Source organism: Lissotriton helveticus, chromosome 11 (assembly GCF_964261635.1).
Source record: "Lissotriton helveticus chromosome 11, aLisHel1.1, whole genome shotgun sequence".
Classification (NCBI taxonomy): domain Eukaryota; kingdom Metazoa; phylum Chordata; class Amphibia; order Caudata; family Salamandridae; genus Lissotriton; species Lissotriton helveticus.
Genome location: NC_136072.1, coordinates 1033589300 through 1033603330, shown reverse-complemented (window position 1 = coordinate 1033603330; position 14031 = coordinate 1033589300). Strand labels below are relative to the sequence as shown.

General features: G+C 55.4%; 1 protein-coding gene across 19 annotated transcripts in view; it reads right to left on the bottom strand.

Annotated features, from left to right (window-relative positions):
• The window catches only part of ATXN2 (ataxin 2), a 1876777-nt gene that overhangs the window by 1310223 nt on the left and 552523 nt on the right, over positions 1-14031 (bottom strand). For all 19 annotated transcript variants that reach the window (XM_078667457.1, XM_078667461.1, XM_078667458.1 and 16 more), the window contains one exon: positions 2797-2976. In XM_078667457.1, the coding sequence (XP_078523583.1) occupies positions 2797-2976 (180 nt within the window). The remainder of the gene's footprint in view (positions 1-2796; positions 2977-14031) is intronic.

Below are 14031 nucleotides of genomic sequence, written 5' to 3'. Positions count from 1 at the left end.
CTGTCTGTGTGTGTGTGGGGCTGTCTGTGTGTGTGTGGGGCTGTCTGTGTGTGTGTGGGGCTGTCTGTGTGTGTGTGGGGCTGTCTGTGTGTGTGTGGGGCTGTCTGTGTGTGTGTGGGGCTGTCTGTGTGTGTGTGGGGCTGTCTGTGTGGGTGTGGGGCTGTCTGTGTGTGGGTGTGGGGCTGTCGGTGTGGGGGTGTGTGTGGGGGGCTGTCTGTGTGTGTGGGGGGCTGTCTGTGTGTGTGGGGGGCTGTCTGTGTGTGTGGGGGGCTGTCTGTGTGTGTGGGGGGCTGTCTGTGTGTGTGGGGGGCTGTCTGTGTGTGTGGGGGGCTGTCTGTGTGTGTGGGGGGCTGTCTGTGTGTGTGGGGGGCTGTCTGTGTGTGTGGGGGGCTGTCTGTGTGTGTGGGGGGCTGTCTGTGTGTGTGGGGGGCTGTCTGTGTGTGTGGAGGGCTGTCTGTGTGTGTGGAGGGCTGTCTGTGTGTGTGGGGGGCTGTCTGTGTGTGTGGGGGGCTGTCTGTGTGTGTGGGGGGCTGTCTGTGTGTGTGGGGGGCTGTCTGTGTGTGTGGGGGGCTGTCTGTGTGTGTGGGGGGCTGTGTGTGTGTGTGTGGGGCTGTCTGTGTGGGGGGGCTGTGTGTGGGGGGGCTGTGTGTGGGGGGGCTGTGTGTGGGGGGGCTGTGTGTGGGGGGGCTGTGTGTGGGGGGGCTGTGTGTGGGGGGGCTGTGTGTGGGGGGGCTGTGTGTGGGGGGGCTGTCTGTGTGTGGGGGGGCTGTCTGTGTGTGGGGGGGCTGTCTGTGTGTGGGGGGGCTGTCTGTGTGTGGGGGGGCTGTCTGTGTGTGGGGGGGCTGTCTGTGTGTGGGGGGGCTGTCTGTGTGTGGGGGGGCTGTCTGTGTGTGGGGGGGCTGTCTGTGTGTGGGGGGGCTGTCTGTGTGTGGGGGGGCTGTCTGTGTGTGTGGGGGGGCTGTCTGTGTGTGTGGGGGGGCTGTCTGTGTGTGTGTGGGGCAGTCTGTGTGTGTGTGTGTGGGGCAGTCTGTGTGTGTGTGTGTGTGGGGCTGTCTGTGTGTGGGTGTGGGTGTGGGGCTGTCTGGGTGTGGGGTTGTCTGTGTGTGGGTGTGGGGCTGTCTGTGTGTGAGTCTGTGTGTGTGGGTGTGGGGCTGTGTGGGTGTGGGGCTGTGTGGGTGTGGGGCTGTCTGTGTGTGGGTGTGGGGCTGTGTGTGTGTGTGTGTGTGGCTCTGTGTGTGTCTGGCTCTGTGTGTGTGTCTGGCTCTGTGTGTGTGTCTGTGGCTCTGTGTGTGTGTCTGTGGCTCTGTGTGTGTGTCTGTGGCTCTGTGTGTGTGTCTGTGGCTCTGTGTGTGTGTCTGTGGCTCTGTGTGTGTGTCTGGCTCTGTGTGTGTGACTGTGGCTCTGTGTGTGTGTCTGTGGCTCTGTGTGTGTGTCTGTGGCTCTGTGTGTGTGGGTGGCTTTGTGTGTGTGGCTCTGTGTAGGTGTAAATGCAATAGGTCATGCATTTGCGAGCGATTAAGCTATTGGCATTGTAAATGACAATGACATTTATTTATGATTTTAAAAAAATACAAATGTCATGAGCAATGCCAATAGCTCTACCTTTAATAATGCCGAGACCATTGCATTGTAAATGCTTGTTATCTATTACATGTAGATTCTCCACTGAAATGCTCTTCAGTAGGAAAATTGTTTTGACCAGTAGCAGTACCTTTTAGTAAAAATAATTTTACTGTAATAGGAAGAAGGTAAGGTATTAAATGTTATTAAATACATATATCAACTGTAAAATGATGCACAGTAAGAATTAGTTGTATGTAACTTTAGTATATTATTTTGTCACTGAATTGGAAATCTCCTATATCAATTACTAAACTTACTTGTGTTAAATGTTTTGCCCTCAAGTCATTAGTCCACCCCAATAATGTTTCCTGATAAGAATCAATTGTGCATGAATCTTCCTGCCTGAGGTGTGAAGAGGGATTCACCAAAAGCAAAAACAGTTGCTCAGCCATTATAGTGGAATGGATATTCACACTCTGAAACGAACACGGTCTGCGAAATGTGGATGATTTAAAGTATCCCAAAAAGCGACAAAACCCTGGAATTTATGGTGCAGCTAAATAGCAGACACTTGCAAGACAACATGAGAAAATAGGCATGAAAAGTGAAATGAGTGGCTTAGTAAGGGGATCAGGTATTTTAGTGCAAGAAAGGAAATGGGCCCTATGACTGCTGTTTATCTCATGAAGTAGAAACAGGGTTCAGAGGGATCGACTGCACCAGTGATAGCTACGTCCCAGAGTGCATACGTACCATTTCTTCCCATATCTGCAATGCTTTAGGTCTTCTACATGATTCCAGTATTTCAACTTGGGTCCATTAACCACTATCTCAATGGCTTCATCCGCTCAATAGCTTTATCACTTTAACAGCTTTATCTTTTTGCATAGCTGATTGCATTCTGCTGAATCAGCCTATTCATTGGGGCTCTCAAGCACAGCAGAGTAATATGAACCTAGTTTTCCTAGACCATCTTGACCCAACCAGATGTTGTCTCTGGGGACCCCATACCAGCAAAGCCTGGCCACCAATACAGAATGGTAGGGGGGCTATGCGGCTCCACCTAGGTGGGCATATATTTTTAAGATAATTCAATTTTACAATTCTTCATTCAGTCGATCAAATGTTAAATTCCCTTATCCACAACATGCATAGCAATATTTTGAAAACTAAGTATAATTAACTATTAGGCAAACAAAAGAAAACTTTAACAGCAATCTAAACTTTACATACCCCCAATAACAACTGAGGACCATGTTCCACCTGGGTTGCTTCGAGACACAGGAGGGGTAGGTACTTCTCCGGGTGCATTATGGGAAACAAATTCCAAACCACCAGAAATCGCACCCCTACCAGAGGAAATTCTGTGCCCTCGTGGGTGTCGCTGTGCTTTAGGAGACATTCTTAGGGGACCTATTAAGAAAACAACACTTTTTCAAAGTAAATGCTACAGGTAGTCTTATTTCACACAATGTCATTTAAATTATAATGTTAATGTACAGATATGTTAAAGACTCCAGTTACATTTTAACGTTATTAAAAATGGATTTACATATCTGTTTTAAACACATCCAGTACGTTTTAGTAAGTGGTAACCAAACAACATTTTTTTCACTAATTGAATATATATTAGACCACGCAATATGCCCAAGATAAAAAATAAAAAAAGAGGGCACATCAGTCTGCTTGTTATTTGGAGAGATGGAGCACACAATAGTTAAGAAAGGAGTATGTTACTTACCCTGCAAGCATCTATTTGTAGCGTGTAATGCTGCAGATTCATATGCTATGAACACTCCTGCCATCGGACTGTACAAGTGTTTTTTCTCGAGGAAGTCTTTTTACTGCTGATGTGACGTCGAGTGTCAATCTCCTCCGCGAATGTCCAATAGTCCCGTTGTAAGATTGTTCATTTTTTCCTCCAACATGTTGGAGTGTGAGGATATAGTCTTGCAGGATATTAATTGCTGTTGAACATGTGTGTTACATGTTGATATCTATATATGGTGTTTTATATGAACACTTCTGGCACCATCTTTTCCTTGCCTGGGAGGCAGGAGGACGCATGTGAATCTGCAGCACTACACGCTACAAATAGATGCATACAGGTTAAGTAGCATACTCCATTCGTATCCTGTTTTGGCTGCAGATACACATGCTATGCATGGACTGTAAAGCAGTACTCCTCTTGCGGTAGTTCTAGGCATTAGATGGTGCAGTGGTGTGAAATAATGTGTGTAAGAACATTTGTCCTACCAGAGATTGCCTGGCATAAACATCTACACAGGAATGTTTTGTAAATATGTGCAGGTTTGCCATCATAGGCGCTTTACAAATGTATGGTAAAGGAATGTTCCCTCAGAAACCCACTGATGCACCTTTTTTTTTGTGGAATGAGCTCTTGGAACTGTTGCTAGAGCCCTTTTAGCCTTCACATAGCAAATGCGTATACGTTTTATAATCCATCTTGCAATTCCAGCTTTTGAGATGGCCTTACCTTTATTAGGGTGTGAAAAAGCCACACTTAGCTGTTGTGTTTTTCTAAAGGTTTTAGTACTCTCTAAGTAGTACATGAGTGCTCTTTTAACATCAAATGTCTGAAGGGCCCTTTATGCCACGGTCTCGGATTTTAGAAAGAAGACAGGCAAATCCAGTGTTCGATTCAGATGAAAGGGAGATAGGACCTTTCAGAGAAATTTTGGGTTTATACTCAGTCGAATTTTGTCCTGGAAAACTTGAAAAGAAGGCTCTTCGATGGTTAGTCCATGAATTTCACTAAATCTTTTTAGGGAAGCTATAGCTACAACTAAAGCTACCTTCCATTAAAGACACTGCAGAGGACACGAATGCAGTGGTTCAAAAGGCGTGGACATTCATCGTGTGAGCACAACATTAAAATTCCATGAAGTGACTGGAGGCGTACATGGAGGGATTACTCTCTTTAACCCTTTCATAAAAGCTTTGATGACTGATATTCAAAAAAGTGACTGATGTTTACGGGTTGGACCATAAGCTGCAATTGCTTTTAGATGCTGTCTTATGAAAGTGTATGCTAAATGTGATTTTTGGAGGTGAAGCAAATAGCACACTACTAGTTGAACAAGTTACTTACCTTCGGTAAAAATATATCTGTAAGAAACAGTAGTTCGTGTTAGATTCCTTACCTTAGGATATCCCCAGGCGTCAGACTGGATCCGTAAAGTTTTGCGTAGCAGTACCACTGCGCGTAGGTAGGCGTTGTCTGCTGCTCCGTGTCCGTCGGCGGCGGCGTCGTTGGCGCCGGGATGACGTCGGAGTACTTAGGCGCCGCCCTCGCACGCTGACGTCAGTTCTTGTACATAGCTTTCCACTCCAGGAACGCAGAGCCATGCCAGAGACCGACACTGGTGCTATAAAACTAGGGCCCTCAAAGGGAATACCTTAACCCTAGATGTCAGTTCGCAGAACAGGGAGAATGGGTGGGGCAGTAAGGAATCTAACACTAACTACTGTTTCTTACAGAAATATCGTTACCGAAGGTAAGTAACTTGTGCATCTGAAAGAAACAGGTTACTGTTAGATTCCTTACCTTAAAATAGATACCCCAGCAATACAAACCCAGGTGGTGGGTCTGCGAACCAAGATCACACCAGAAAGTCCTGGAGAACGGAACGGCCAAAAAAGCCATCTCTCTGGACTTGGCTGTCCAGGCAGTAGTGTCTAGCAAACGTGTGCAGCGAGGCCCACGTAGCTGCATGACAGATGTCCTGCAAGGGGACTCCCCAACCCAGGGCAGTAGTAGCCGCTGTGGCCCGAGTGGAATGGGCCCTCAGCCCAACAGGGGGCTCCTTTTTAGCCAAGGAGTAACAGACCTTGATGCACAACACGACCCACCAAGAGATGGTTCATTTGTGCACCGCCCGTCCCTTCTTCGCGCCCACGTAACCAACAAAGAGCTGGTCGTCCACCCGGAACTGGCGTGTGCGATCAAGGTAGAAGGAGAGCGCACGTTTTGGGTCCAGACAGTGGAGCCTCTCTTCCTCTTTCGAGGGATGCGGAGGCAGAAAGAAGATGGGCAAGGTGATGGACTGCCCGATGTGAAAGGCTGTAACCACCTTGGGCAGGAAAGAAGGACGCGTTCTTAAAACAACTTTGTCCGGATGGACAGAAAGGAAAAGAGGCTTAGAAGTTAGAGCCAAGAGCTCACTCACCCTCCTGGCAGAGGTGATGGCAACCAGGAATGTAGTCTTAAGAGTAATAAGACGAAGAGGGCAATTGTGAAGTGGCTCGAAAAGAGCGCACATCAGATAGGTTAGGACAAGGTTCAAGTCCCACTGAGGCATCATGAAAGGAACAGGAGGGGGGGCGTGGCTAGGGCGCCGATGTAGGTGGACGCGGGACTCCGGAGCTCCTCCGTGCCCGCCTCGCACCACCACACATCCTGCACCCCGACTCACTCCTTGACCCCCCAACAGTGCCCAGGTGGACACCAGGGGCACGCAGGGAGATTTTGGAGGACCGGGGGCCCCTGTAACTGCCCCCGCCGGACTTTTATCGGTGAGCGCGGCACACGGAGACGGGGCGGCCCAAAATGGCGGCCGCCGTCCTGATGAGACGCGCCTGGTGACGGAGCCCGAGAGAAGGGGAGAAGCCCCCTGGAGCTGAGGTGGCGGGCCACTGGTGAGAAGAGACCCTCCGGGAGCGGGCAGAGGTGAGGGGTAAAGGCTACCACCTTCGCGGGCGGATTTGGGGGTCCGGGGAAGATCGGCCTGCCTGACCCCAAAATGGCGCCGACAGAGACCCGGCGATCGCCTTAGCGGCCGGCTGGAGATCCACTGGACCCGCGTGGAACACTGAGACAGCGTGGGTCACCTGACCTGCCCCCCTGGTGGTGATCTGAGGGGAGAGCCTACACCACGCGGGGTCTGAGGACACACGAGTGCGGCAGGCGGCGAGAAGAGCGGGGGACGAGGTACTGGCTGCCCTCCCCCACGCGCCTTTGACTTTGAAGGCGGGAAGAGGCACCTATCTGGCCTTGACGGTCGTTTGCTGGGCCGCGGTGGCCGTGTGGGGTGCTGGACCTGCGGAGAGCGCCTGTCCTGCCCTCCTGGCGGTGGCAGTGCCAGGGAGACTGCGCCACAGGTGATAGGTGGCACATACGTGAAAAGGGCGACGGGGAGAGCAGGGGACGAGTTGCTGGAGTCCCGCCCTCATGGGGCGCTGAAATAGAGGTCGGAAGGAAGCGCCTAACTGGCCGGGGACGCCCGAATACAGGGGGCCACGCTGGGACTGGTGATCAGTGGCGCACACCCTGCCTGAGCCCTCCAGGTGCCCAGACCTGGGGCGCTGGTGCCCCACGACGCTGGTGGGACAGGACCTGGCCTCTGGACGACACCGCGGACTGGACCCCGTGAGGCGCGGGCCCAGAGATCTAAAGGGACGGCAGACCTGAGGAGGACGAGGAGCGGGAACATCGGCGGCTGCTGCGGAGGCATCGGACAGGCGCTGCCCGCAAGGATGACACGTGGCAACAGGAAGAAGGGCTCCGAGACCCTGAAGCTGGACGACCCGGGGCACCCTGACGACGACGTCCCGCCTGGGGGGGGAGCTGGGGGCTCGGCCCACCCGCGAGACCCCTCCCTGGGAGACATTATGCAGGCGATTGTGGCGTCGCGGGAGGCTCTTGAGAAGCGCATAGACACCATTGGGTCGGACCTGACCCTACTGAAGGACGACCACAAGAAGCTGAAGGAGCGAGTGGCGACCTCTGAGGTCACCCTGAAAAGTCTCCCAGGGGACGTACTGGAGCTGAAAAAGTCACTGGCGGACATGGCACAGAAAGTACGGGTGCTGGAGCTCCGAGCGGAGGACAGTGAAGGGCGCTCTCGGCGCAATAACCTCCGCCTCGTTGGGGTCCCCGAAAACACAGAGGGGCGGGACGCGGTCACCTACCTGGAGGGCTGGCTGCGATCCGAGGTGGCCCCGGAGGGGCTCTCGCCATTCTTTGCCATTGAACGGGCACACAGGGTCCCTGCGCGACCCCCCAAACCGGGGGCGCCTCCGCGTCCGATTGTACTGCGCCTCCTGCACTTCAGGGACAGAGACCACATACTGCAGAAGGTGAGAGGTGTCCCGGACCTGAGAATCGACAACAGCAGGGTCATGATCTTTCCGGACTTCACCAGGGATGTGCAAAAACAGCGGGCCTCCTTCCTGGCGGTCAAGCGAAAATTGAGGTCTCTACAACTGCCCTATGCTATGCTGTTCCCGGCGCGACTGCGGGTGGTCGATAGAGAACGCACGCACTTTTTTACAACGCCACAGGAGGCCTGGAGCTGGTTGGATGAGAGGGGGGAGCCGAACTCGGGCCCCACACCACGGTCCCCTCCCAGGAGACACTCCACGGAAACGACACCAACACGACGATCTGGCTCCCCTTCGGGCTGGCAGCAGGAACGGGCCAAGGCGGTGCAGGCAGTGGTGGCCATCAGCCAGGGGGACGCCAGCCCCTCCAGCAGCGCGTCGGAGCAGTCGAAAGCCAGTGTTCCCAGCCCTGGCTCCAGCAGCGGACACGAGCTGTCAGAGACAGACATGCCGGTGGTGACTCCCCAGACGGCGGATGGTATCCTTGGCTGAGGAGGCTCGTGGGACACTGGCCACATCAGTAAGGTATTGGGGCGTGCAGGCGGGGGGGGCCACTTCTGGACGCTATGCAGTAAGGTGCGAGTGCCCCCCGGGACTTCTTACTGAGACCTTGGGGACGGGGAGAGTCGGGAGACATCTCCTGTTTGTTGTTAAGGGTGTGGGGCGGGGGCGGGGGGTTTCGGGCCTGTATGGGACCGGCATCGCTGCCTCTCCAGCCCTATTTTGTAGTGACACGCTTTTTGATACTTGAGTTTGGATGGGGTTTCCACGTTGGTTGTCTGTCCGGGGGTGTGGGTGTTGGGGTAGTTTGACTATGCAAGTTGGGGAGGGGTTGAGGGAGGGACCTAGGCGTGCCGGGGGGGTTGCTGAGAGGGCGAATGGGGCTTGGTGGATTCTGACATGGGATCCGACTTAGGCTACAAATGTCTCACATGGAACGTAAGGGGGATGCACTCGATGCATAGGCGCCATAAGATCCACTCCTATCTGGTCAGGCGGGGCATACACATAGCCTTCCTTCAGGAAACCCATCTGCTGGACAAAGAGGGGAAGGCGCTACAGAGGCGCTGGAGGGGACAGGTCTTTCACACAGGTTACTCTGCTTATGCTAGGGGGGTGGCCATCTGGATACGGGCGGGGATCCCCTTTCAATGCACACAACAGGTAATTGACCCGGAGGGGAGATATATAATGGTACGGGGCAAGCTGGACGGGAGGGACCTCAACCTGGGTTGCGTGTACGCCCCGAATGTGGACCAACCTGCATTCCTCTCCCTACTGTCCAATAAACTGGCCCAGTTCTTAGTGGAGCCCCTGCTACTGGGCGGCGACTTTAACAGTGTGGCTGACACCGCCAAGGATAGATCCCACCCCCCCCTTCCAAGTGCAGCAGCTGGCAGACTCGCACTCGCGTGCTCAGCCTGGCAACGCCAGTGGGGACTGGTCGACTCCTGGAGGGCTAACCACCCGGCGGACAGAGACTACTCATTCTTCTCCGCCCTTCACGAGTTGCATGTCCGTATTGACGCATTCCTGTGCTCGCAGGACGTGCACGCGGAAGTGTGCCACAGTGAGTACCTCACGCGCTCGATCTCGGACCACAACCCGCTTCTCGTGCGGCTGCGCTGGTCGCAGATCCGCCCGAGAATACCGGCTTGGAAGCTCCGCCCTGAGGCACTGGAAGATCAGCTCTTCCGCGCCGCGATCGCCTCGGGCATCGAGGAGTATTTCCAGGTGAACGCGGGCACGGCGGGTTCGGCCACGACGGAATGGGACGCCTTCAAATCCGTACTACGGGGCCAGTGCATTGCGACGTCATCGGGCGTGCGGAGAACACTACTGGCAGACATTGAGAAGGAGGACGAGACCCTCCGGAGGATGGAGAGAGAGAGACCTGAACGGCCGGACACTCACGAGGCTCTGCTGGGGGCGCGGGAGGCGGAGGCGGCGACGGTGGAACGCCTCCGATGCTTTGATTACAAGGCCTACCTAACGCGGGCGCACTCGGACCGCGACAAATCGGGGGCTCTTCTGGCCTGGTTGGCCAACCCGGCCCGCCGGAGCTCAGTCATCCTTGAACTCAGAGACCACGCGGGGGCGGCGAGGTTTGATCAGCAGGGGATCAACGCACTGTTTTTCGACTACTATACAGAGCTCTACTGCAGCAGGGTCCTCCCTTCGGTGGAGGAGGTCCAGTCCTTTATGGAGGGTCTTGACCTGCCGGAAATGGAAGAGGCGGACGCGAAACGACTCGGGGACGAGATCATGGAGAGAGAGGTGCGGGTCGCCATCAAGAGCATGGCGAGAAACAAGACACCGGGCACCGATGGATTCCCTACGGAATTCTATCTCACCTACGTGGATCTCCTGGCGCCCCGGCTGACGTGGCTCTACAACGAGTCGAGGCGGCTGGGCTGTCTCCCTGCGACCACGAGGGAGGCGTTGATTGTCCCCCTACTGAAGCCGGGTAAGCAGCCGTGGGACAGATCGGCGTACCGCCCCCTGTCCATGCTCAACCTGGATTACAAGATCCTGAGCAAGGTCTTGGCGACGCGTTTGCTCCCCCACATGCCCGCACTGGTGCATGCGGACCAATCGGGTTTCATCCCGGCACGCAATACGGCGCTCAATGTGCGACGACTCCTGCATATCCTAGAGGCTGACACATACGATGGCGACGAGGCGGTGGTGTTTGCTGTCGACATGGAGAAGGCCTTCGACAGCCTGGAATGGCCTTATCTCTTCCATGTGCTACGAACGCTGGGCCTTGGCGAGGGCTTCGTCGATTGGACGAGACTGCTCTATACGAACGCGACGGCGAGAGTCAGAACAGGGAGGGTTATCTCTGAGATGTGTGGGGTGGGCAGGGGCACCCGTCAGGGATGCCCTCTTTCCCCCTTGCTGTTTGCCCTGGCTGTCGAGCCTCTCGCGGCGCGGGCCCGGCTGGGCCGGGCTTATCGGGGCCTGGACGTCTATGGCCAAATACACCACATCGCATTGTACGCTGATGACCTACTGATGTTCCTGGCGGACTCGGCGGACTCCCTGCGCGGAGCTAAGACTCTCCTGCAATCGCTGAGTACGATATCTGGCCTCCGAGTGAACTGGGCGAAGTCCCACCTATTCCCGGCCCGCCCACGGAGAGAATGCCCGCAAATAACGGAAGGCGTGACTTGGGAAGAGAGGTGCCTGCGATATCTTGGCACCTCGATCTTTCATGACAATGCTGATGTCCTTGAGGGGAATATCGGTACGGCGATCAGGCACGCTAAGGGGAGCTTCGACTTTTGGGGCACGCTCCCATTGTCACTCATGGGGAGGGTGGCGCTTCTCAAGATGGTGACCCTGCCGCGGCTGCTTTACTTCTTCGGGACCCTACCGATCTGGATCCCAGCGAGCTACTTCCGACGGCTGCGGTCGATGGTCATCGGCTTTCTATGGGGAGCGGGCAGGCGTAGGGTGGCCCTTGCCACACTTCTCCGCCCTCGGGCAGACGGAGGTCTAGCTGTCCCAGACTATGAGCTCTACTACTTGGCGGCACAGCTGCAGTGGCTGACGCAGTGGGTGGCGCGGGCTAGGAGAGAGGCGGACGGGTCGGGGGAGCCGGCGGGTCCGGTCCAGGTATTATCCCGGATTGTCCTGGGGCTTCCGATGGGGGACTTTCATCTCACGCAGGAGTTTGCAACGGCCAGAAAATGCTGGAACAGATACCGCCGGAGGTGTGGTGTCACGGTCCCGTACGCACCTGAGATCCCACTTAGATTCTGCGAGACATTGCCGCACGGGGGCTCGTGGCACGGGCTGGACGGCTGGGATCAGCGGGGGCTCTCGTCCATGGGTGATCTGTATGAAAACGGGGCGATGTTGCCCTTCGACCTCCTGCAAGAGCGCTTTGAGTTGATGGGGGGGGACTTCCTCCTACATGCGGCTTTAACGGCGGCGATCCGCAGGCACTGGGGGGCGGGCATGTCGGAGCCGACGCTTTCGCTGGGCTGCCAGTACGTCGTGATGATGTCGGGGACGGTCAGGGCGGTCACGTGCCTATCTCGACGCATGGTCTCGGAATCCACCGCTCCACTGTTGGCCTTGAAGGCAAAATGGGAGGCTGATCTGGCGACTGAGATCCCCGAGGAGGCCTGGAATGGCATACTGGAAAGGGCCCGGAATGGCACGCGCAACGCGAGATTCCAGCTGGTGCACTTTTATGTCCTACATAGGGCTTACCTAACCCCTGACAAGCTACATAAATACTTCCCGGCATCCTGCCCGCGCTGCCCGGCGGACCCAGCGGACTTCCGGCACATGTTCTGGTCTTGTCCTGAGCTGGGGCCCTTTTGGGAGGAGGTAGTGGCGGTTCTGAGGGAGGTGACGGGGAGGGACCTGCAACTCACCATGGCACATTGCATGCTACACTGGTTCCCGCACACATCGAAGAACAAAGTCACTAGCAAGTTCCTGGACTTGGGGCTCCTCCTGGCAAAGCGGGCCATTACGTCCCAGTGGAAGGCATCCCGGGGTCCCGTGGTTGAGCGCTGGAGGGCTGAGCTGCTTAAATGGGCTAGATGTGAGGGTGGGCTTCGCCTGCGGGCCGCACTCAGGATAGACAATGACATGGCAATGGAGAGAGCCAGGGCGTGGGAGGGGCTGGTCCTCGATCTCATACGCCTGGACGAGGAAGAAGAGGACTCCCCGGTGCATAGTCCGGCTCGGGCGGGGCACCCGCCCGCCGAGAGGACGGCTTAGGCCCACCTTGCTGCTTCACTACCCTTGCGTTCCAATGTGATGAACTATGACTGTTCGCTGACAAATCCTGTTGCCATGTCTCGGATCTGGTCCTACGAGAGGAGATGAGAGCTCGGTTAGGTGCCTATCTGGCATGCCTGGGGGGGTGGGGGGACCGGAAGGGGGCGGGGGGTGGTCGGGGGGGCTCTGGTCGAGGGGGGCGGGGTAGTTGGGGACGGGGATGTTACGGGGGGAGGGAGGGGGTTTTGTTAGCGGGGGGTGTACGTTGACTCCTGATTCCACTGGGCTTGAGACATGAGAGAGGGTGTGTTAGGACTAAAAAGCAGCTCTGCCATCTCCCATCCAACTGGTGGCTTTAGTTATACACGGATTGTACCAGCGCAATTCCTTTTGCCCGTGACTTTGCCGCTCGACCTCAGGGGTGTGAGCTGAATGGCTGTGTGACACAGGAGTAAGGGGACGGCGCTTCAACTGAACATCAATTGGAATGGTTTGATTATACTGTATGACTCTCTGATTTTGCTGCAATAAAAAAAATATTTACAAAAAAAACAAAAAAAAAAATGAAAGGAACAGGAGGAAACATGTGCGTGATGCCCTTCAAGAATCTATTTACAACAGGGTACTTGAAAAGAGAAGGCTGATCAGGAAGCCTCAAGAAGGCAGAAATGGCAGAGAGGTAGCCCTTAAGAGTGCCCAGAATAGAGCCCTGATGGGCAAGAGAAAGAAGGAAGAGGAGAACCTCTGAAAGGGGGCAGAGAGAGGATCCACAGCCTTTGCTGTGCACCATGCCGCAAATCTGTTCCACCTGCAGGCGTACACCGATTTTGTGGAGGGACGCCTGGCTGCCAGAATCACATCACAGACTTCAGGAGGCAAGTCAAATGGCCTCAACTGCCGCCGCTCAATCTCCACGCATGGAGGTGGAGGCTGGACAGGGTCAGGTGGAGGACCGTCCCCTGCTGCTGCAACAGAAGGTCCTCCTGAAGAGGCAGACGAATCGGGGGATCGACTGACCTGCTGAGTAGCTCGGGATACCAGTACCTTCGTGCCCAGTCCGGAGCCACAAGGATGACTTGGGTCCGGTAGCGCCTGATCTTCTTCAGCACTCTCGGCAGAAGTGGTATAGGCGTTAAGGCATACAACAGACCGCAGCTCCAATCGCGACAAAAAGCGTCGCCGAGTGAGTGCCGCCTCGGAAATTCCAACGCGCAGAACTGATGACATTGCGCGTTCTATTCGGTGGCGAATAGATCTAACCAAGGCTCTCCCCACTGCTGAAAGAGACCTTGCGCCACGTCAGAGTTCAGACGCCATTCGTGATCCATCATGCACCAGCAGCTGAGTTTGTCCACCCTGGCGTTCAGGTAACCTGCCAGGTGTTAAACCACCTGGGTGACGCCCTGGTGTACCAGCCATGTCCGGAGGTGCAGAGCCTCCTGACAAAGGGTCCCCGACCCCACCCCACCCTGTATGTTGCAGTACCACATGGTGGTGGTGTTGTCCGTGAACACCTGCACTACACTTCGCCGGACAGAGGGAAGGAATGCCTTCAGTGCAAGTCGGATCGCCCGCAGCTCCAGAAGGTTGATATGGAGCCGG